Below are 25,917 nucleotides of genomic sequence, written 5' to 3' on the forward strand. Positions count from 1 at the left end.
TACATGGCATTTCTATAGCAGACATACTTCACCCATGTCCTGTTTCATCCATATTTATTTTTGGTGGAATATGTCTTATTTAGGGATGTGGTGGCGCTGTGGGTTAAACTGCAGAAGCCTCTGTGCTGCAGGGTCAGAAGACCAGCAGTCGTAAGATCAAATCCACGCGACGGAGTGAGCTCCCATCACTTGTCCCAGCTCCTGCCAACCTAAGCAGTTCAAAAGCATGTAAAATGCAAGTAGAGAAATAGGTACCACCTCATTGGGAAGGTAACGGCGTTTCGTGTCTAGTCGCGCTGGCCACATGACAACAGAAACTGTCTTCGGACAAGCACTGGCTCTATGGCTTGGAAACGGAGATGAGCACCAAGCCCTAGAGTCGGACACGACTGGACTAAATGTCAAAGGGAACCTTTACCTTAACCTTATGTCTTATTTAAAGCTGCTGTAGCTCACCATATTTTTAAACTATGCTGGCTGCCTTTATAATAACAATTTATCTAAAGATTTCTGGCTGCCTGTTTCCTTAGTGTGATCTCATTTTATCTCTACAACAGTCTTGACTGAGAAATGGCAGCTTGTCTACGTTATTTAATTAGATTCCATCCTTCCACCAAAATGTCCATAAATGGCTTTCCTCTTCTCCAGTTCAGTCTCACAGCAATTCTGTGAGACAAGTCAAGTGTGATCCACTAAATGAAATACAGTGTCAACATTTGTTTATCTACTCATATTTAGACATCACTATAACAGGAATGCTTTTGGCACTGCAGAACACATTAAAAATATAAAACACAAACAACGGAACAGTGACTCAAAACAGCACATAATAAAGCCAAGATAAATCCAAGAGCAAAGAGTAAAAACAATGCAGCACATAGAACCAACATAAAATCATCAGCTATATTGAAGATTGCTAAGGTCTAAGAATAATAAAGGAAATGCTTAAAAATGCTTAAGAAAATAAAAAGCACTTTATCTGGTGCTGAAGACCCAGTAGATACACAAATGTAAGTGCCCAGGGAGCCTTTCTAGAGATTCATTCCTTGGAATGGATGCCACCATGGAAAAGACCATTTGCCTGAAGGCCGCTCATCTCACCTCATCTGGTGGGGAATGTAAGGGCAGCCTCTGGTGATGGCTTTAGGAGCCAGGTCCATAGGTATAGGAAGAGCTGCTTTTCAGGTAGCATGGGGGCATATAGAACCAGCAATTTGAACTTGGCCTGAAATGGACTGGCAGCCAATGCAGTGAAGTACTAGCATAATATGATCCTACTGGGCAGTCCATTTTGGGACTAATGGAAATGTCCAGACTCCTTTCACAGAAATCCTACATTTAACACATTGCTTGCAACATCTAAATGGGAGATTATCAGAGCAGAAATAACTATTTAAAGGCCATTTCTACTTACTTAGGGCCACAGCTTATATAAGAGTTGAAGCCGAGCCAATGAGGTTCCCTATGATTCTTTCTCATAAACAGTTCCTCAAACTGTAAAATGGTTCCTTTGAGGGAATGCAATACCATCTGGAACTAGCTGAGCGTCATTTAAAGAATACAATACAATCTTGACCCACAGATAAACTGTCTGAAGGGGATCACAATGTGTTGCATGATCTCCACATCCATGGAGAACAGCTTCAGTGTGAGGTGAGGCATGTCCACCCCAAGGTCCTAGTTACGTCCATGGAAAGCTCTGCCCACAAAAGCTGTGCCTTTTGGATCCACTGAATCCTAAGTACCCTCCTATTTCCCAATGAAGTTTCAGGATTTAGCCCCTAAACTATGCCATCTAAACTATGGAACTTTAATAAGAAGGCGACAGAAGAATAAAAAGGACTCGGAACCACTTGATGAAGAAACAGCTCCTGACTGCCCACCTGGTACAGGCTGCATGTGAGGATTAGTCTGCCTGATTACCTAAAAAAGATACTAAATCCACACATTTTAAAAGTTCCAATTCAAATACCTTTATTTTGTAAAATTGTGTGATAGTACAATATAAATATAAAACAGAAACTCCAGTCCAAAAGGTATTTCATCAGTTCTGTTGAAATAAGTTCTGTTGAAATTCATAAGGCTTAGTTTGGAGTAAAGGCCATCTAAATGAACACCATACACTAATAAATGAAAAGCAAACCTTTAGTTTTTCCCAAATCTCACTCCCCCAAGATGCCCCTCCCTGAAAAAAGCTATCAAAGGCTGCAGCCTGCTTTTCTGTTCTTGCTCAAAGGAGAAGAGGGGGGCTACTAACAGAAGTATCAATAGCTGTTTCATTATTCAAATAATGTCTAGTATTTGGGGCAGCGGCAACACTATGACTCACATCAACAAAGGAAAAACTGTGGGATTTAAACTCTCTGTGTGAGAGATAGCGCAGAGCAGAAGACCTCTGACTGCAATGCTGCCGTGCAAAAATATCCTTTTCATGCGTCTTTCCCTATGTACTAACAAGTTTTCTGTTACACCTGATTCTATCTGGTTTTTCCATTTACAGCCAAAGGATTAGCCTGAATATCAAAGGTGTAGACATCGATATCACAATATGTGCAGAACTGCAGCTTTCATCTGTCATTTCAGTGAAATCGTTTGTCATTGTTAACCTGAAACACAAATTTTTGCTCCAGATTTTATTCTGTCATGTACTGCTCCTCTGTATATGAAGGACTTTATCGCAACTAAATTTAAATTAAAGCAGCCTGTTAATATTTTCCATAATGTGTGCCTAAAATATTTCTCTCTCTCTCTCTCTCTCTCTGCAGGACGTGGGGGAAGAGGCAGAAGGGGCATTTGCTGGCATGTTCCTTCAGATAAATGGCTGCTCCTGGGTGGATTTACCTATCCACTCCTTGTCTTGTGAGGTATTTTATCTAGCGGATAAAGCACAGTGAAGCTACTACTGCAACCAAATATTGGCTGCTTGGCACTTGAGTTGTAGGGGTGCTACATGTTCCCACTCTCATGTCTTACAACATGCGGAAGCTCTTAGACTGTATTATTTCTGATCAAATACCAGAAAGAACATGTATAGCCCCTCCTTTTCACTTAGGAGAGTGAACAGGAGGGCACGCAAGAGAGTGTCCCTCACTCCATCGGGAAGGTTTTCTGTAAATGGCATCCTACAGACCCTCTGCAGGCTAGAATTTCCCCTCCTCTGTCCCTAAAAAAATTCTTTGTTTTAGTTCACTAGTCAAAAACATATGCCAGGTTTTCTTACTACAGAAACATAGTTTGAAGCAGGTGGGCTTCAGGCTGAAACACTAAGTAGTGGCTGTTAGGAAACCAGATAGTGGACATGGGTACTTTCTATGTGTTTGATATCCTAGGTATTTATCCTATAACTCCATGGGTGAGTAGCTCATAGTTTCAGAAACATAATCCTGATGGCTCACCTTTCTGCAAGTGTTTGCTGTTCATTGATTCCAACATTAAAGAGGACTGGATAGACATGAAGCAATTTCCCCTCTTTAATCTCTTGTGGAAGCAACTCGAACATCTTTTCTGGAAGCTTGATTTCTATTACATAATGGCCTCTGGGGAGAGAAGAGCAATTTGTACAATGTAAAACTAAAGTTCTCTGATTTATTTATTTTCGGTAGATTTGCATCCTGCCTTTGACTCAGGGCTTCTGTTAAGTTGCAGAAACTTAATGAAAAACAAGCAGGACACCTTTATAAAACATAAAAACTATTAGGGCCATACATGTCTGTTGGTTCTAGCCACAACCAGTCTTCTAAATTCACTCATTAATTAATTCATCCATTCATTCAATATATATATACACCACCTCCTTCACACAAGTGGGACCCAAAGTGACTTACAAAAGAGTTAAAAGCACAATAGATGGTCAAAATACAATAAAATCACAGACACTTCAATAGAACTAATTCATTATGTTATTAAAATGCAGTTGAGATCTAAACTAAGGTTAATTGAGACTAACTGCTTCTAAATCAGAAACATAAAAAATATGATCCTGAAGTCCTGGTCCTACCACTAGGCAGAATGAGGTAACCACCTCAAGCATTCTGATTCTGGATGTCAGGAAAGAATGCCAAATTAATTCATTTATTACTGTTTAAATCTGGAGAGAGGTGCTCTTGGGCTTTCCAATCTCATGTGCTAAAACAACTTGCCACTATGCCCTTGTCCTGTTTGTGTGAGTGGACATCCTTTGTTGCTTTGCCTCAGGCAGCAAAATTTCTTGGGTGAGCATCCATTAGGTGTTTGAAGATCCTTAAACCCAGAAGAGCTGGAGGGTGACTTGTAGACTGCTCTGCTGTTTTAAAGACCAGGGAAGGATCACACCAAGCTATTCATGCTGCATTCACTGGGGAAAAAATGGGAGATGAACCTGCCCTCTGCTTAAGCCACAGTCAGTTCTCCTAAAACAAAGATGAGTTTCAAGCATACATCTGGATAGGGGTCTATCTTTGGAAGTGTCTCTTTGTCCATTTCATTTCTAAGAGTGTGGGGATTTAAAGTTAGTTACTTCTGTGTACTGACTGTAACAAACACAGATGCTAAATTTAGAAGTCAGAATTTCCTTAATGATTTGTAGAGGATTAAGCTGTAAATTGTCAACAGATTACATTTTCTTTGTGTCTTAGAAGACTGGAAATCTATACAATCAAATGCAACAACAAATTATGGTTGTCTGAAAAATGGTCAATCAAGAAATCAGTGTCTATGAGCTGAGGAAGTGTGTAAGACCAAACTGTTCATTTACATTATGCGAAATCATAGTTTGGTGTTACACATAGGTGTGCTTCTCAGGTTTTACAAAATCATTTAATGCTTATTGGTTCTACACAAATCCCATTACACTCAAAGCATAGATAAGCATTTCAATATGCACTTGTATTTCAATTGCTGATATCCTATTGCTTAGTGTAGTAACCCACAACTAGAGCAAGTCCACTGAATCAGTGAGGATTTGATGAGTCAACTCCATAAATTCCAATGATTCAAATTGGCCTATTCTAGTTGTGAATTACTATGCTAAAATAAGTTGCATCTAGAGCAGTCTATATGAATCAATGGAACTTGCAGAGGAATTCACTCATCAAGTTCCTACTGACTCATGGGCCTACTCCAAGGAGACTTACTACACTGTCAATGATTTAAATATGGTACCAGTGAAGCCTGATTTGTGTTTACAGTTTTTCTGCATATTTTCTTATGCTCTAAGAACCTAAATATGTAAAAACATCTTTGTGAAATTAAAAAGTTATGGCACTTTTACTATTTGAAAAATTTCTACCCATCCTTAAAACATTTTGCATTGAAGTGAGATGCTGACAGAACAGATGTAACATTTCCATACAGGAAAAGCTAAAGGTGAGAAGGAGGCCATAAAAGAACTGGCAAGACACAAGACAAATACTGGTCTTGAGATCAAAGTATGTTTATCTCACAAGATTGAAGCAAACTAAAGTATGTGTACTTAGATTTGCAGTAGTGAAATCCGTCATCTTATTTTTAAATACCTGCATTTGTAAGCATTAATGTACTTCCAACAGGCAACATATGTTTTAAAACAATGTTCAGAAAAATTCTGGAACAAGGTTTCTGGAGCAAGTTAATTCCAGAAGAGAAGAATAACCACAGGCAATCAGATCTGGTCACCATTGCACATATACTGTTATTATCAGGCTAAAAAATAAGGCAATGCATTACATGTGTGTTTGTCCACTTTCACTGAATAACCCTCTCTCTTTCCCTTCAATTAAGGCCTAGAACTCTCAACCATCTATAACGTTCCTTACTATTAAAGACTTTGTACCTTGACAAGAACTTTTTGTATATTCATCCATATCCCAACACCAGGGATTGCACTTTTCTCACTACAATTGTGTCGGATACAACTCCATAGCATGGGTCCAGATTTAAGCATGTGCAAGGTGGCTGGTAAAAGTGAACCTCCCCACCTGTTCTTCCTATGATAGTCCCTCTAGCCTACTAAAAGTGCTGCACAGTGGGGTCAGAAGGCCTTGCAGAGTCAGGGTAGGCCTTACAATTGGACAGAGGGACTTTCTGTGGGAGGTGCCACTGCTATATTTTTGGAGATTCTGCCACACCACAGTCTACTACACTCAGCTGAGTTTCCTGAACTTCTCTGCATCAGTTTGGGAGTGGGAGGTGGTGGTAGAGGGTTACCCTGATAAAAAGATACAAGGAATTATATTTATGTAGCCCAGTTGCATGTGCCAAATCCATATCCAGTTTCATGGCTATCATGCCCAACATCATTAACACATTGTATCTTACCTTGCAATAAAGCCACTATATCTAACATTCAGGATACCTTTTCCTGTTTTTCTGTTCTCTTCCTATTTATGCCATTTAGTGATGAAGTTTTTCATTATAAATTTCTAACTAGCTGAGATATATCTTAATATACTTAAAAAAACTATTTTCAGTGACTAAGTGTCACAGGACATTCCCAAATGTGAACTCCCATGGATATTCTGATATTCCTTTGCACATATCTCCTATCATTCTTATTCCCATGTCAAACTGTCTAGTCACTTTCTGTGTTGATTTTAGAAAGGTAATAATGACATCTAAGACTAGATTTAACACGGTTACCACTTCTTTTGATGGTTTCTGTGCAACAGACATAAGCCTGTAGCTACTTTGTGCATTGAGATACCACTTTTCCTACTGTAAACAGATCTTGGCCCATGAATCAAAAAGTTTTGCTTCCATAGGGAAAATATATCCAAGCTCTTAGGTGTCTTTAAAGAACACATTTGAGTTTTTGGGTCAGATTCCTTGAATTTTCATAAAGTGTAATATTTTAAAGCTGACATCTTCAAATTAATGGCTCATTTTTCTCCAGTGTGATCTTTTTTATGAAATATAATTTCAAAAACACCTCTTGCTTTCTTGTCTGAATAGCTTTCCTGTACCTAGTTGCAGAATAGCTGGTAACAAAATACTATTATTCAGTAATGCTTGTGGGGGGGGGCAGTTTTTCTTGATGTCTCCAAAGTTTGAAAACAAACAAAACAAAAAACAAAAACAAAGAGAAAAAAAATTCAATAAACATGTGAGAATTTCAGTAAGAGATGCTGCTTTGCACAGTAATCTATTTCTCTCAAATATACTGATAAACTCTAAAAGTCTATTATCTTTACAAACCTCTTAAGGGCATTTTTTCACACCTCTGTCTATTTGTTGCAAATTACAGTTACAAGAATAAGTTAGCTTAGCATTCAGAAGGCATTCTATGACATTACATTTGTTTTTTTCTGGCATAGAAAAAGTTTCATTCTTGTCTTTAAAGAAATAAATAGGTTAGTACTATACCTACCTTCTCCCAGTTACAACGGGCAAGAGGTCATCTGATTTAGTTTCAGTTATTTTAAACATGACTTTTTGTAAATCTGCTATTCCCACAGCCATGTCTTCTAGCATTCCAATTTCCTCACCTACACAGAAGGGAAATGGAATTTCAAAATAAATTTAAAAAAAAATATGATTGCCTAGCTTTTTGTTTTAGAAGTACAACAATGGCACATGAATCAAGATTTTTAAATTTGGATGTTAGCATCCATTTCTTTCCCACCAGGTAACACAAAACGATACTTTTCTGAATAAATATCTTTTTTGGAATACTTATCCACAAAGGTAGGCATAATGTTTCTGCAGTGCCCGTCTGAATCACTGACGGCCATTGTATACATAATATTATCCATAACTACCCGAACTGCATCTTATATTTTCCATCCCAGAAAAAAGATACACGTAAGTAGTTCATTGTGGAACCTGGTCTTTGTTAGCCATTGTATAACAATAGTTTTAATTATGTAAGAATGTATCTACCCTTTTCAGAGAGCTAGTGAGAATACTTTCAAGTTATCAGTTTGCACCACTTATTCATAGTAACAAACATACTATATTCACTGCTGCTCCTAATATTGGTATATCTGTTTAGCATAGTTTGAAATGAAAGTCTTGGTGAAGGTGCTGAGGGCTTATTAGCACTTCTATTAGAGAAAGATGGTTTACATAGCATCATAAACCTGTGTCTGGAGAACTAGAACAACTTGTTATAAGAGATTGCATGTAACTCTACTATGCATATCTATAATAGAGACCATGGCAAAAACCATAGCCATGTACCTAACATGCCTTTTGTGTCAAATCTGCATTAACTATTATTATCATTCAGGTTACATTTCAGTGCAGAGCCTTCTCAGCACAGAATTAGGGTCGAATGAAATGTTATCTCTTATTATATAGCACATACTTTTATTCGTTCTTTTTCCTTACTCATAAAAATGGGACACCAGCAGAGACGATGTGGGAGTAATTGTTCTTCCCCTGCTGTGATCTCAAAGTGAACTAGCCCTCACACTCTTGTAGTTTCTACAGGTTAACAAAGAAAGCTCAACTGTTTCAGCCCTCCTCCAGCAACTGCAGAGCAGGACCACAGAGGGAAGCAAAGGTTTATAGTGACCCACCTCCTATCATCCTAGCACCATCTCCTAGATTCTTACTTTGGTGCATGAAAAAAGGAACAGATGAAGCTGAAAGCTATGTATTAAAATAAAAGTTTACTCAGATTCTTATAGCAACTACCAGCAAGATGAAGTTGATAAACAGCCTTCATATAAGCACCCAAATATTTGTTGAGATTTATGATGCCACGTAAGCTGAAATGATTCTCAGTAAAGCGTACCCATCAATAAGAAAATAACCTTTAATAACATTAACATATGGAATGTCAATTTATACTGAATAAACTCCACTGACATGAGTGTAGGAAAAAAAATGAATTCTATTTGCATTATGGACTTTCCTAAACAGTTTAGGGCCTTGATATCTGGCAGAGCGCCTTCTCCCGCCCAGTTCTGCCAGAGTCACTCGTTCCAGCCAGGCTGGGTGGCTCAGGGGCCCAACACCAAGGGAGGTCCGGAAGGAAAGAACGAGGAACCAGGCTTTCTCGGCAGTGGCCCCTCGCCTTTGGAACAACTTGCCAGTGGAGATCTGCCTTGCTCCCTCTCTGGGTGTTTTCAGGAACAAACTTAAGACCTGGCTATTTGGGCAGGCTTTCCCTCCTGCCATATCTTAATTTCTTATACTTTCACCACCTTGGATCTATAATATATGTTTTTGGTTTTATTGTTTTTAAATTTGTAAACCAGCCAGAGTAGACCTTTGGTCTAGATGGATGGGATAGAAATCCAATATATAAATAAATAAAAATTTCTATACTCCTTCTTGCTGAAGTAGGAAGGTACTTCTGAGGATCCAGGAGCTCTCTGAGATGGTGTAAAGTGCATTAAGCAGGGCTACAGCTGGAAAAATGAACAGGCAGAAAGAAGGGAATCCAATTCCAGCTCTCTGGACCCTGTCCATTAGCATACAGTGGTGCCTCGCATAGCGACGATAATCGGTGCAGCAAAAATCACTGCAAAGCCATTTTGTCACTGTGCGATATTAAAAAGCCCATAGGAATGCATTGAAACCCCTTCAATGCGTTCCTATGGGCTTCAGACTCACCTTTAAACGAAAATCCTCCACATGGCGGCCATTTTCGCTGCCCGGTAAGCGAGGAATCCATCCCAAAAAACAGCAGGTGGCCATTTTTTTTACCCGGTGGCCATTTTGGAACTGCTGATCAGCTGTTAAAAAATCATCGCTTTGCGATGATCAGTAAGCGAAACAGGGTACCGATCATCGCAAAGCGTTTTTTCCCCATTTAAAACATCGCAATGCAATCACTTTTGCGATCGCAAAATCTTCATTGCTATGCGATTTTGTCGTTAAACGGGGCACCCGTTAAGCGAGGCACCATTGTATTTGTATATAGTATACAAGTAAAACAACAGCCTTAACATTTCAAAGAGCTTCTGCAATAAGATAATTCTAAACGTATTTACTCAGCCTAATTTCTATTGATTCATAAACCTCTTCCACATAAACATCTAAGAATACAGCATACAAACAATTAAGAAATGTTTTAAAAATACATATAGTTCCAGTATTTTTAAATAAAAATACATAATTGCATGGTGGTAGAATATTTATTTGATTTCAGAGTGGAGACTGAGATACGAACCTGTTCAAGATGAACTATATTAAGTTTTCAACATGCCCGAATGCAGCCATTTGAATGCAATACTTACTATATGTACTAAGGAGTCCTTCATATTGAACAATTACTCCAACTGTATGAAGCTGCTGGAGGAAGCCTTGATCACGTAAACTGGAGTGTAATTTGATTATAAACCCACAGACCAGGCCAGCAAGCTAAAATGATGACAACAGCCATACAAACAGAAATATTAGTCACAGTACAAATAAAAATAACAAGATGTCTGTGGAAAAAGACTCCTGTCATGCGTTAATTGCAATACATATCCATCTTCAATAAGACTTGCTTCCATCTGAATACTAGAAACATTCATCTAAATCAATGGTTCCCAACCTTGAGTCCTCAGGTATTCTCAGACTAAAACTCCTAGAAGTCTTCACCACTAGCTGTGCTGGCCAGGATTTCTGGAAGTTGTAGTCAAAGAACATCTGGGGGGGGGGGCAAAGGTTTCAAACCACTGATCTAAAAGCACTACCCTGCCTGCAAGTGATGCTGTGCACGAGACATCACAAAGTAAAATATCCCAAGAGATCTTAAACTAAAGATATATTTTATTAAAAAAATTAAGGCACCAAGAACAGATCTTGCCATTCCACAGATCTGAACGACTCAAATCTGAACCACTGGTTCTAGTGTGAAACTTAGCTCTATTATGAATTTATTTATCAAAAAGATGAATAAACAGCAGGATGGAAGATGAATACCTGGATTATTAAAAAGCTTACATTCAGCAATGAATCATTATCCTGAATTTTGTGAATTTTGCTGCAACTAGAATGTACACAGTGTCATTTGGCTGTCCTCCACCCATCATACTACTGAAGTCAAATAGCATGTGCATACACACACACACGCACACACACTTTCAAAGATTCTATGTATTTATAAATAAGCCTAGAGACATTATTTTTCTCACTTTTAAAAGCTGTGTGTAACCTGAAAACATATTTCTGTACTGTAAAACATTGACAGACCTACTCAATTTCCCTAGCTCCACCTTAGAAATAAGGATGGTCTGTAGATAATGGATGGGATCCTGTGCTGTCATTCCATTCAAAGAACTGTTTCATCAGCAGAAAGAGGGGGGAGGTGGATTCCCCCCTTCCACATGCAACCCTTGGTGCATATTCAAAACCTGCTCCAAGGGGCTGGGAAGCATTCTGAGGCAGATTTTGGACAGGGAAAAGAACCGCAGGGGTGGAAGTCTTATCACATTAGCAGATAACTGCTAGCATAACGTTTTAAGCCAACAGAATGCACCCAATACATCTTCATAATATGAAAATGTAATCGTCTGGCTTCAACATTTCAAAACTTAATTTAAACTATCAAGGTAATTTCTCGTTACTGAAGGAAGCATAAAACACAATGGAAATGCATCCATCTTTTGTTGGACTGGATTGAAACCTTTCTTGTGCGTGAGCAGAAAGCATGTCTGTGGAGGTGTCAGGAGGCATTATTTCCTTCTCATGGAACCACCTCAAGGGATGCTGCTTCAGTGGACCACTAACTGTTGCTGGAAGAGAAAGCTGAAAACACTTTGGGCTGTGCCTGTTTATTTATTAGTTACACTTATATATAAAACCCTGTATAGCAGGTAAACTTGGGATATAGAGTGACTGGCCCAAGATTGCCACTTTGTTTCATGGCTCAGTGGGAATTCAAATCAGGATTTAAACTGCTACGTCAGGATGGTTTCTGTCATTCGGAGCAAAAGATGAACAATATGCTTTTGTCTTTAAAATCTGGAAGCAGAATGCTAATATATAATAAATCTATTAAAAGTAATTTGCAGTAAAGACTAAAATAAGCAGACTTCTCTCCTGAACTGAACAGATCTGAGCAACATGGTTTTGGCTATAAACATATTTTTCCAACGAATCAATCAATCCTGTGCTGCTATTTGTTTCCAGGAAGTGGTTGGGAATGTGGGTCTCAGACTTACTGAGGCCCCCGTTGTAATTTGTGCAGTGGCCCCCGGCCCAATGATGGCACCCCCATCTCTTAGCATGGTGGCATGTGGCAGCCTGGGAAGGGTGCTGGGGCATGCCAGGAAACTGAAGTGGGTCAGGGGAGGTCTCACTATGTGTGAATCAACCTTTTATACTTTGTAATTATATTTTTCGGGGCATAAGAATTATACACAGGGGGTCCAGTACTAGGATTCTGAATTAGTGACAAATTTGTATGCTTTAGTTATGTGGTTTTATTTACTTCTTCTTCTCTGCAGAGCCAAAAACATTTCAAACACTAAAGAATAACTGAGTTCCTATAGTGCAAAAGGTTGATGATATCCTCACCAGGGGGCAATTTTCACTAATTAAAAATGCTCGCAATCGAGACTACTCATATCTCCAACCCATCCTTAACAAGAATAATTTACCGTATTTTTCCGTTTATAAGACAACCCAAAGTATAAGATGACTTCCCCCTTTTCTAACCCCAAATTAGAAAAAGCAGGGATCTAAGGGCTCCCTTTTTGCTAAGCCCTGTGCCTTGGCAAAAGGCAAGGAAAGCGGCTGTCAAAGTGACTGCCACTTTTCCTCGCCTTTTGAGAAGGCACGGAGTTTAGCGAAAAGGAAGGGGAGTCGTTTAGGAAAGGGAACAACGGCTCCCCTTCCTTTTTATTCACAGAAAAGGCACAGAGCTTAGCAAAAAGGAAAGGGAGCCATGGCTCCCCTTCCTTTTTGCTAAAGCTCCATGCCTTCACAAAAGGCAGTGGTAAAGAGCTGCCTTCCGAGTATAAAAACAATCCTCATTTTTTTCTCAAATTATTTAAGAAAAAGTTGTCATTTTATACACGGAAAAATACGGTACCCCCCCAAGCACTTGATGGCAGGCCTATATGTGCTTACAGACAACATCAAAATCTGAAGCAACTATTAACTACCTCCTCTCCTTTATCTTAGAGTCCTACATGAATATTTTCTCATGTACTCTCTCTATTCCCACTCTTATGTCTGAGCAAATGAGCTTGTTCCATGAAAGCTTACATTAAAATACAGCAATTAGTTTTTAAGGTGCCACAACATTGTGTTTTTTCTTTTGTTCTGTTTTGTTTCTTGCTGATACACAATAGAAGACAGTGGTAGACCAGGCCTTCAGGGCCATTTGATAAGGCTGGTGGGGGACAGCAGAGGAAAGGTGTTTCGCTGAAAATAAGACAGGGTCTTATATTAGTTTGTGCTCCAAAAATGCATTAGGGCTTATTTTCATGGGATGTTTTATTTCTTTCATGTACAACAATCTAGGTAAAGGTTCCCCTTGACAATTTTTTTGTCCAGTCGTGTCCGACTCTAGGGGGCGGCGCTCATCCCGCTCTTCAAGCCATAGAGCCAGCGTTTGTCCGAAGACAATCTTTCCGTGGTCACATGGCCAGTGTGATTTAGACACGGAACGCTGTTTACCTTCCCACCAAGATGGTCCCTATTTATCTACTCGCATTTGCATGCTTTCGAACCGCTAGGTTGGCAGGAGCTGGGACAAGCGACGGGAGCTCACTCCGTCTCATGGATTCGATCTTACGACTGCTGGTCTTCTGACCCTGCAGCACAGGCTTCTGCGGTTTAGCCCGCAGCGCCACCACGTCCCTAAACTGACACAGAGAAGCAGCAAAAACAAGGTGGTAACAAATTTATTCAAATACAGTCATGTCATCTTTTGGTTGCTGTACAATAGTGGAGGGCGGGGTTTCACTTAACTAGGGCTTATTTTTTGGTTTAGGGCTTATATTACGAACATCTTGAAAAATCATACCAGGGCTCATTTTTGGGTTAGATCTTATGTTGGGGGAAATAGGGTATATCCTGAGGGAGTAGAAGGCAGGTTCACCTAAGGCTCAGTAGACCAAGCCACTGGTCCAGAGCAGGTGGTGTCCAGATGGAGGCCTGGTCTATCTGGAGGGCATAAGTAGCTCCAAGCCTTTCCTAGTGGAGAGCAGGACTAGCTGAATCCTGGCAGACCACAACTCTGGGATAGACTGTAGAGAAAGGCAACTTATTAATACATGTATTGTACATCTATATATCTTAACTATATACCTCAATATGTACACACACATTAAGCATATTTTAACATACAATACACATATTTTGATTTAAACATATGTTGATTTGTTTTTGTAGCTCTGACAGTGCTGCTAATATGCTGTGAACGAGAGAATATGCCGACAAGGTATTCAAGTGCTGTAATTATTTCTTACATTGTTTTCACATCATGAATTGAAAGCTGATTTGGGGGTACATTTAGCGTTGTTTGCTCTGTGTGCAAAATAGTGAGATAATCCACTTAGGAACTGTGTTTTCTTCCCTATAAAATACTGCCTAGGGCATGCCACTTATACCTGAGTCAGTACTGTATTAAGGTGTGTTTTTCTTTTTTAAGAAGTCTGGCTCAGGTAAATGATTTATGGCGATGGCTCTGTCACAAAAAAAAAACAAAGAAATTTATGAAATGGAAGAAGCACCTACTGCTTGACTGAAGACAATATCTCTTCGCAGGGTCAGCATTAAGCATTGTGGCAAACTACATGCAAGCTCTTGAAGCAGAACGAAAGACATTGATTGTTTTGCCCTAGTCACCACCTCTCCGATGCAATCCTTCAGTGTAACTATGAGTGGATAAAGCTGTTCATACCAGTCACCTGTAACAAAAGGAAGATCAAGAAATGTGGTCAAAGTAGATAAAATCTTCTTTTCAGAGCCAAGTTAGAAACTGGTTGGGTCTAACCCTTCACACACTTATGGACAGGCACTCAATAATAACTCAAATTTCCTTCTCTCTTCTGAGTGCTGGGTAATTATTACTGCAGCTCACTATAGTATGTACCACTATTCTTATCACACCACCACTCTTTCAAACAACAATTTACTATAACTTACATGCTTAGTCCAGCTGAGATGAACTAGTTGAAATGACTTCTAAGAATAGCCAGAGAGGAAACCAAAAGAGCAAAAATAAAATGGAAAAACAACAATGAACAAACAAACCTTGGTTCACCTGAGTAGAATATTATGTACTGAATTTCATTTCAAGCTAAGGGTGTCCTATGTCTGGAACTGTCTCAACTTTAAAAACGAGAGTCTTATGTTTCCTAGAGTGGCATACTGGAAATGGTTAATCTTAAACTGACACAGAGAAGCAGCAAAAACAAGGTGGTAACAAATTTGCTTCTGATGATGATGGGGGGGGGGAATCACTAATTCTTTATATATCTATTTCACAGAAGACATAACGAGTGCAATATTATTTATGAACAACAACTGAATTCCCACCACCAGCCCGGTTTCTAAAGAATTTCTGCAACATATCATAATAGTGGATACAAAAAGTGGAAGCATTAAGGGAAAAAGGGGTTACATTGAGGACCTAAAGTATCTATTCACAAACATTTTTGTCGGCAGCACTAAACAACATCCTTGCCTATGCAGTAACTGTTCACTCTATATCTGATTAGTATTTGTATTGTAAAAGCACTGTCCTCAATATGAATGGACTTTCCTTCTGTCAGTGATGCCTATGCATATCAGATCTGACCACCTACGTAATATTATACCACCCTCCCATATATGCAAGCCATATTGGCTATGTTCACTACTACAACTGATCTACAATCACTGTCATCTGCCCTTCTAGCTGAATCTAGTTGATTACATAGTATCATGGCATTATTTTGTTCACTGTGTTACTACTGATTGCCAAGGACCTCTGTGCCGGGACAGCACTAGAATAATCTTGAAGATAAATTTGTTTTTAATCTATTGTAGATAAGATACAATTTAAAGATCAAATGTTTATTTAGGCCATTTGAATGCTAAGCATGGGAATTGTTATTTACTCTTCAACTGTTATTTTTTGTCTCCAGCAGGTGGAGCCGGTTATTAAGCCAAAAACAACATTCCATTAGTCATTATTTCATTACAAATGCAGTTTTGGAACACAGCAGGTTTCGAGATTTTGAGGAAGTGGACAGTGCGAATATAACAAATATTCTCAATTTTTCTCATACTTGATGAAAGAGTGTGTCTCCAAGACAACCCACTGAAAAATTTCAGCCCCTGTGAGTTTTTTCTCATGTACAAGACTGAAAAGACCAGCACTCTTTTTCATCAACAGCAGCATTAGTGAAAAAAAATCAGTCTCTTGAGAAAAACATTTGTATTTTACATGAAATATCTTGCATTTTGAGTAAAATAAGTTTCTTGAAGCAAAAGACATCTTTAGGAGGGGAAAAAATTAACGCCATTGTTGCTGCTGCTGCTGCTGTTATAGGTTGTTATGTAAGAACTGACTTATAGTAACACTAATAATAGGATAAGGTAGTTAGAAAGTGCCTATGAGGGCCATCTAGTCCAACTCCCTGCTCAATCCAAATCAAACTATATCTAATAGATGGCTGCCTAATTTTCTCTTCAACACATCCATTGGAATCCTCACCATCTCCTGAATGGTTGTACTGCTCTAAAAGTTAGGAAGTTTTTCCTGATATTCAGCCTAAATCTGGCTCTCTGTAACTTGAGCCCATTATTACATGCCCCACACTCTGTATGACTATCTTCCAAGTACTTGTAATGTGCTATCATATCACCTCTTAGTCTACTTTTCTCAAGGCTCAACATGCCCAGTTGTTTCAATCTGAGCATTTGTTTTTCAAAGGTTTCACCCACATCTTCTCCTTTATTAGGCAGTAGACATTAGACTCCAACTACAACACTCCTATTTTTTTCCTGTCCCATATGCTCTCAATGGGGCAATCAAGCTTATCCTTCTATGTAGAAATATATATATATTTGACAAATACTGTGAGTCCACCTCCCTTTCTATACTTTCTGTTCTGCTGCATAGTATAAGTAACAGTTCTCACAAATGATGAACCCGTGTGCCAATCCTAATTACAAATTTCAGGTGAGAGCCCACTTTATATAATGTTTCCACATGGGAAGGGTGAGTCCAACAAAGAGAAAACTAGTGATGACAGGAGATTAGGTTAGAGTTCTTCCCCAACATCTAACTAGCTATGTACAAATTTTCCTCAGTTTTCCCCATGGGGAGGATAGATGAACATTAGGTGACACAAATCCTCAGTTTCAGTCTGAAGTGGCATTGCTCAGGAATAGACCAAAGTCCAGTTGCTTGGTGTAGTAGAGTAGGCCCATTAAATTAACTGGGATTTGGTTAACCAACTCCTACATTAAGTTCCACTGATTCAAATGGACCTACTCTAATTGCACCTTACAGTAGCATAGGCTTCTTTGAATCAATGGAATTTACAGTGGAGTTGATCCACTAAATTCCATTGAGTCAGTGCAATTTACTAAGCTAAGCAATAGGATTTTGGACTATGCAAAAGCCTTTGACTGTATGGACCACAGCAAACTATGGCAAGTCCTTAAAGAAATGGGAGTGCCTGACACCTTACCTATCTCCTGAGAAACCTATACGTGGGACAGGAAGCAACAGTTAGAACTCGATATGGAAACACTGATTGATTCAAAATTGGGAAAGGAGTACGACAAGGCTGTATATTGTCCCCCTGCTGATTTAACTTATATGCAGAATCATCGTCGTTTAGTCGTTTAGTTGTGTCTGACTCTTCGTGACCCCATGGACCAGAGCACGCCAGGCCCTCCTATCTTCTACTGCCTCCCGGAGTTGGGTCAAATTCATGTTGGTTGCTTCGCAGACACTGTCCAGCCATCTCATCCTCGGCCGTCCCCTTCTCCTCTTGCCATCACACTTTCCCAACATCAGGGTCTTTTCCAGAGAGTCTTTTCTTCTCATTAGATGGCCAAAGTACTGGAGCCTCAGCTTCAGGATCTGTCCTTCCAGTGAGCACTCAGGGTTGATTTCCTTTAAAACTGATAGGTTTGTTCTCCTTGCAGTCCAGCGGATTCTCAAGAGTCTCCTCCAGCACCACAATTCAAAGGCATCAATTTTTCGGCAGTCAGCTTTCTTTGTGGTCCAGCTCTCACTTCCATACATCACGACAGGAAAAACCATAGCTTTGACTATTCGGACTTTTGTTGGCAAGGTGATGTCTCTGCTTTTTAAGATGCTGTCAAGATTTGTCATCACTTTCATCACATAATAATGGGTGGAGAAGGACTGCGGAAGTGGGATTCTCACACACACACACACACACACACCCGTCCTTTGTCCGTTTAACAAGCCTATTCACACCAGGGGGAAGTGAAACCACCGTGGAGGATCTATCAGAGGTTTCCTACTAACTCTCCTCAGACTGAAGAAGCTACTTGGATGAGTAGCGAAAGTTTCAACGGAACAAGAAAGAAGTCCAGGTGCCATGACCCAACATCCAGATCTCACCTGGATGACTGAGAATCTTCAGAGACCTATTTACAAAGAGGCTGAGCACTTTGGATAGCCCCATTACGGTTCCAACTAAACCCTAAACCATGACATTAGAGCCACTAGTGTCTATTGCTGGCAACAGCTCTTTCTGAGAATTAGATCTTAGTGTCTCATTTGCATTTCAGTACAATGATCTTTTAAAGCACATAATACTATCACAATGAAGTATTTGAAATATACTTTGGATCAACAACGATTTACCCAAAATGACACTTGAATCCAAAAGAATTTTCTGGAAATATCCAGCAATTTCTTACATAGAACTGCCTTAAAATGATACAGCACTTTTAAAAGCACATAAAGTAATCTGTAGGAAACATGAGACAGACTAATAACCTCCACAACAGAATCAAGGGGGGGGGAAGCATATTTGAAACTGGTTATGTTCAATTTCACAGCATCTTTGTTACTATCTCCCGTTCACATCACAGTAGAGAATATCAAAATAGCTACCTGCTGGGGAATTAAAGAGGACAAAGGAGGCAAACGATGGAAGAAAAGATGTTGTTTAATCCAGCAATTAAGCAAGCAAGAGAAGTCTCAAAGAAAGAAGCTGTAATAAACTTCAATACATTATACAATAATTAGCGATTATATCCTGAACTTTATGATCTAAGACTCTTCCAAAAGGTGCTTAGAACTTTTATTTATAAAAGCCTCATATCATAGTCTGATTAATATAATATAAAGTCAATTAACCATTTGCTTCATGAATGTAATTCCAGTTAAGAGCAATTGCCTAAGCTCTTTTCAATGGATTAATACCTTCTCCAATATTTGCATTGCACTTAGACCAATGAAACACAAGCACTGAGTGGTTATTCTAAAACTACTGCGGTTTATTATTTATTACTTTACACTATATGAAATAACAGTACAGTAATTGTATTTTTTCTTACTGGTACAACATCAAGGATGCATTAAGCTTGAATGGCAGCCTTTTTTATTATCCAGAAAATGTATGGTGTGTGCTCCTTCATGGATTGCTGCCTTGTCGTGGCGAAGGGGCTTGAGTAACTCAGAGAAACTATGGGCTATGCCGTGCAGGGACACCCAAGACGGACAGGACATAGTGGAGAGTTCCGACTAAACGCAATCCACCTGGAGTAGGAAATGGCAAGCCACTCCAGTATCTTTGCCAAGAACGCCCCATGATCAGAAACAAAAGGCTAAAAGATATGACGCTGGAAGATGGGCCCCTCAGGTCGGAAGGCGTCCAACATGCTACTGAGGAAGAGCGGAGGACAAGTACAAGTAGCTCCAGAGCTAATGAAGTGGTTGGGCCAAAGCCGAAAGGACGCTCAGCTGTGGACGTGCCTGGAAGTGAAAGGAAAATCCAATGCTGCAAAGAAAAATACTGCATAGGAACCTGGAATGTAAGATCTATGAACATTGGGAAGCTGGAGGTGGTCAAACAGGAGATGGCAAGAATAAACATCGACATCCTGGGCATCAGTGAACTAAAATGGACAGGAATGGGCGAATTCAGCTCAGATGATTATCATATCTACTATTGTGGACAAGAATCCCGTAGAAGGAATGGAGTAGCCCTCATAGTCAACAAAAGAGTGGGAAAAGCTGTAATGGGATACAATCTCAAAAATGATAGAATGATGTCAATACGAATCCAAGGCAGACCATTCAACATCACAATAATCCAAGTTTATGCACCAACCAGCATTGCTGAGGAGACTGAAATTGAACAATTCTATGAAGATTTACAACACCTTCTAGAACTGACACCAAAGAAAGAGGTTCTTCTCATTCTAGGGGACTGGAATGCTAAAGTAGGGAGCCAAGAGATAAAAGGAACAACAGGGAAGTTTGGCCTTGGAGTTCAGAACGAAGCAGGACAAAGGCTAATAGAGTTTTGTCAAGAGAATAAGCTGGTCATCACAAACACTCTTTTCCAACAACACAAGAGGCGACTCTATACATGGAAATCACCAGATGGGCAATATCGAAATCAGATTGACTATATTCTCTGCAGCCAAAGATGGAGAAGCTCTATACAGTCAGCAAAAACAAGACCTGGAGCTGACTGCGGTTCTGATCATCAGCTTCTCATAGCAAAATTCAAGCTTAGACTGAAGAGATTAGGAAAAACCACTGGGCCACTCAGGTATAATCTAAACCAAATCCCTTATGAATACACAGTGGAAGTAAAGAACAGATTTAAGGAACTAGATTCGGTGGACAGAGTGCCTGAAGAACTTTGGATAGAGGCTCGTAACATTGTCCAGGAGGCAGCAACGAAAACCATCCCAAAGAAAAGGAAATGCAAGAAAGCAAAGTGGCTGTCCAACGAGGCCTTAGAAATAGCAGAGAGGAGAAGGGAAGCAAAATGCAAGGGAGATAGGGAAAGTTACAGAAACTTGAATTCAGACTTCCAAAGAATAGCAAGGAGAGACAAGAGGGCCTTCTTAAATGAACAATGCAAAGAAATAGAGGAAGATAACAGAGAAGGAAAGACCAGAGATCTGTTCAGGAAAATTGGACATATTAGAGGAACATTTTGCGCAAAGATGAACATGATAAAAGACAAAAATGGGAGGGACCTAACAGAAGCAGAAGACGTCAAGAAGAGGTGGCAAGAATACACAGAGGAATTATATCAGAAAGATTTGGATATCCTGGACAACCCAGACAATGTAGTTGCTGACCTTGAGCCAGACATCCTGGAGAGCGAAGTCACGTGGGCCTTAGAAAGCCTGGCTAACAACAAGGCCAGTGGAGGTGATGGCATTCCAGTTGAACTATTTAAAATCTTGAAAGATGATGCTGTTAAGGTGCTACATTCAATATGCCAGCAAGTTTGGAAAACTCAACAGTGGCCAGAGGATTGGAAAAGATCAGTCTACATCCCAATCCCAAAGAAAGGCAGTGCCAAAGAATGCTCCAACTACCGTACAATTGCACTCATTTCGCACGCTAGCAAGGTTATGCTCAAAATCCTCCAAGGTAGGCTTCAGCAGTATGTGGACCGAGAACTCCCAGAAGTACAAGCTGGATTCCGAAGAGGCAGAGGAACTCGAGACCAAATTGCTAACTTGCGCTGGATTATAGAGAAAGCCAGAGAGTTCCAGAAAAATATCTACTTCTGCTTCATTGACTATGCGAAAGCCTTTGACTGTGTGGACCACAGCAAACTATGGCAAGTTCTTAAAGAAATGGGAGTGCCTGACCACTTTATCTGTCTCCTAAGAAACCTATATGTGGGACAGGAAGCAACAGTTAGAACTGGTCATGGAACAACTGAGTGGTTCAAAATTGGGAAAGGAGTACGGCAAGGCTGTATATTGTCCCCCAGCTTATTTAACTTATATGCAGAATACATCATGCGGAAGGCTGGACTGGAAGAAACCCAAGCCGGAATTAAGATTGCCGGAAGAAATATCAACAACCTCCGATATGCAGATGATACCACTCTGATGGCAGAAAGTGAGGAGGAATTAAAGAACCTTGTAATGAGAGTGAAAGAGGAGAGTGCAAAAAACGGTCTGAAACTCAACATCAAAAAAACTAAGATCATGGCCACTGGTCCCATCACCTCCTGGGAAATAGAAGGGGAAGATATGGAGGCAGTGTCAAATTTTATCTTCCTGGGCTCCATGATCACTGCAGATGGAGACAGCAGCCCTGAAATTAAAAGGCGCCTTCTTCTTGGGAGGAAAGCGATGACAAATCTGGACAGCATCTTGAAAAGCAGAGACATCACCTTGCCAACAAAAGTCCGAATAGTCAAAGCTATGGTTTTTCCTGTTGTGATGTATGGAAGTGAGAGCTGGACCATAAAGAAAGCAGACCGCCGAAGAATTGATGCCTTTGAATTGTGGTGCTGGAGGAGGCTCTTGAGAATCCCCTGGACTGCAAGGAGAACAAACCTATCAGTTCTAAAGGAAATCAACCCTGAGTGCTCACTGGAAGGACAGATCCTGAAGCTGAGGCTCCAGTACTTTGGCCATCTAATGAGAAGAAAAGACTCCCTGGAAAAGACCCTGATGTTGGGAAAGTGTGATGGCAAGAGGAGAAGGGGACGACCGAGGATGAGATGGCTGGACAGTGTCTGCGAAGCAACCAACATGAACCTGACACAACTCCGGGAGGCAGTAGAAGACAGGAGGGCCTGGCGTGCTCTGGTCCATGGGGTCACGAAGAGTCGGACACGACTAAACGACTAAACACACACACACGTATGGTGTGTGTGGGGAACTGATGAATTGGTGGAGAGCCTGGAAAATGTCCTTTTAGGATATCAGTTCCCAGACCCACCCTGATATCATGGCGGTTTTAGACTATAGTTCCCAGAGCCACCCTGATAGACTGGAGGTTCTGAAAGTTGTATCCCAAAATGTAACTTTTCCAGTGTCTGAGTCAGTTATAAAGAAGCTGACCCTTTATTTCCACTATTTTCCACTGCCCACTCTACTCATTGCAGCTGTATATATCTACTCATGCAACATACACATTTATCAAGCTATCAATAATAAAAAAATTAAGCAAATTGTGCATTTTTTAGTTCTCATGGAAGATCTGCAAGGGAAACAATCTAGCTGGCAAGCTGATAGACTTTCTTCTATCTGCAAATTAAATCTAGAAATACAACTCATTGGGGTTTTCACCTTTTACTTTTGCAACCTTCCATAATGTTAAATATCTTGTTTAAAACTCAGAATCGAGAGTAAAGTCTACAGTAAATAGCAGTAGGATGTTTTGCATGTAAAGTTCCTTCTCTGTAAAGGTGAAATGGAAAAGGAGTTTGAAATCTCAAAAACAGCTTGTGAGATGACATGGGGGTCCTGCATTCAAAGGAAATTTGCTAAGAGTTGGTACATTCAAACTCTTGTGCATGGCTACAATACCTCTTTAGTCACTGGTAATCAAGGAGTGTTTGTATTCGTCAAGAGCAACTAACGTTTCCGAGATAATATTTACAGTGGTGAAGATAAGTGCAATTCATTTAATAGGCACTAAATAAGCAAGGAGACTTGGGTATTGTTGGTTAACACAATGTCCCTCATTGCTCTACTTTTTGTGCCCTACATACAGAAACAACTGTATGTAATGAGCGTGAGCATCTGTTGGGATACATTAGTAAATCTTTAAATAATTTTGAAAAAGAGAAATTCACATTTTCAGTTCCATGGAAAGATGGAAATATTGAAGATATCAACATTAATTTTACAGCAAGCACAGGGATTATACTGATGCTTTACAAGAATCTTCCTTAAAAATGGATGCATTCTACTATTTTATCCTGCAGTGAAATCATAATGCTGTGCTGATGACACCATAGATGGTTGCTATGGAAACTGATATCTCAAATTCAGCATTAGGAAAGTGTTCAAACATGAGATTTCAGGAAAGACAGTTGATAATATATATTTAGTTTAAAGTTAATAACCTACCACAAGAAAACCCAACATATAAACAACAAAATCTAATTGCTTTATTTTCTTTTCTTCTTTTCTATGCAGTGCTTAAATGTGTAGGAAATAGTTTTATGACTCTACTCTTACACATAGCAGAAAAATAATTTCCAACAATTTCCACACGCAATCTTCCATCAGTCTAAAGAATTTCCTATGTAGCATACCAACTGCAACAGGAGAACAAATAAGCCAACAAGAGGAGTTTCTTTTGGTGTGGTGTACAAACTATAGAGAACACAAATTATACAATGCTCCAGAAAATAATTGAGAGAACACTTACAATGAACCATGAAGAAGCCAGTTGTGTTTCCTGTGTACAATTATACCCATTGCTCTTTGTGCTATTGCTATAGAAATTGTAATAAAAAAATCCTAAATGAAATCTCTATACGTGTTTTTAAAATGCCAACATTTTTGTTTTCAATCTACAGAAAACTTCAATAAATTAAGAAGTCACAGAGAACATTATTAAGAACAATTCATAAAACTTGCACCATTGGCTGAAATCCAATATAAAGTCAGGAGTAGGCCAACTGAATCAGTGGGATTTGGTGAATTAGCTCTTCCATAAGGTTCAATGGCTTATTCTAGTTGCAATTTACTACTGGATTTCAGTCATTATTTACGTTTTAATACTTCAGTTCTCTGATTTGCTTGGTAAGATTACAAGTAAGAAGGATCTTGGAGTTGTTGTAGATCAAAAGCTGAATATGAGCCAATAGTGCAATGTGGCTGCAAAAAAGGGAAATGCTATTTTAGGATGCCTTAACAGAAGTACAGTCGTGCCCCGCTGGACGATTACCCCGTATAACGAAGAATCCGCTGAACATTGAAGTTTTTGCGATTGCAAAACGATGGTTTAAATGGGTTTTTTTCGTTTCACGATGATTAGTTCCCTACTTCGGGAACCGATTTTCGCTTTACGACGATCATCAAACAGCTGATCGTCGGGTTTCAAAATGGCCCCTGGCTGAAGAAAATGGCCCCCCGCTGTTTTTAGGACTGATTTTTCGCTTAACAGGCACCAGAAAATGGCCACCGTATGGAGGATCTTCGCTGGACGAGCAGGTATTCAGCCCATTGGAACGCACTGAACGGTTTTCAATGTGTTTCAATGGATTTTTCTATTTCGTTTGACGTTTTCGCTCTACAGCGATTTCGCTGGAACGAATTAACGTCGTCAAGTGAGGCACCATTGTACAGTTTCAAAATCCCATACATACTAAGTCCCTTCTGTTCAGCACTGGTTAGGCCTCATCTAGAATACTGAGTCCAGTTCTGGACATAGCACTTTAAGGATCCAACAAATTGGAGCAAGTTCAGAGGGCAACAAGGATGATCAGGGGACTGGAAACCAAGCCCTATGAGGAAAGACTGAAAGAACTCAGCATATTTAGCCTTGAGAATAGAAAACTGAGGGGAGATATGATAGCACTTTTCAAATACTTGAAAGGTTGTCATACAGAGGAGGGGCAGGATCTGTTCTCGATCACCTCAGAATGGGGACACATAATAATGGGCTCAAGCTACAGGAAAGCCAAATGTAGGCTGAATATCAGGAGAGACTTCTTAACTGTTAGAGCTATACGACAATGAAAGCAATTACCTCAAGAGGTAGTGAGTGCTCCAACGCCGGAGGCATTCAAGACAGAACTGGACGATCATCTGTCAGATCTGCTTTGATTTGGGTTCCTGCACTGAGCAGGGGGCTGTACTCAATGCCCTCTTCCAATTCAATTATTCTGATTCAGTACCTTCATACCAAGAAATGTTTCAGCTTCGCAGCATTTTAAGATCTTGTGTGAGCAGTAGTACTATTTATTTATACCACATATTCAGAGACTTACAGAGACAAAAAGGATTCTGAACAGTCACCCATTCTAACAAAATCACACACCTACATTTCCCAACAAGCAGGTAAGAAGGGTTTCACTGATGAACTCAGAGTGGAGACAGGTTTCCACAGAGGTCAGTCCTTCGTGTTTTACACTCTGTCCTCCTACA

At 39.8% G+C, this 25,917-nt stretch overlaps 1 protein-coding gene across 12 annotated transcripts in view; it reads right to left on the minus strand.

Moving 5' to 3' along the window:
- INPP4B (inositol polyphosphate-4-phosphatase type II B) overlaps positions 1-25,917 on the minus strand; it is a 329,973-nt gene that overhangs the window by 53,674 nt on the left and 250,382 nt on the right. For all 12 annotated transcript variants that reach the window (XM_073001618.2, XM_073001620.2, XM_073001617.2 and 9 more), the window contains 4 exons: positions 14,581-14,753; positions 10,143-10,266; positions 7,322-7,439; positions 3,396-3,536 (listed from right to left, as the gene is read on the minus strand). In XM_073001618.2, coding sequence (XP_072857719.2) covers positions 3,396-3,536; positions 7,322-7,439; positions 10,143-10,266; positions 14,581-14,753 — 556 coding nt within the window. The remainder of the gene's footprint in view (positions 1-3,395; positions 3,537-7,321; positions 7,440-10,142; positions 10,267-14,580; positions 14,754-25,917) is intronic.

Source organism: Pogona vitticeps, chromosome 5 (genome assembly GCF_051106095.1).
Source record: "Pogona vitticeps strain Pit_001003342236 chromosome 5, PviZW2.1, whole genome shotgun sequence".
Classification (NCBI taxonomy): domain Eukaryota; kingdom Metazoa; phylum Chordata; class Lepidosauria; order Squamata; family Agamidae; genus Pogona; species Pogona vitticeps.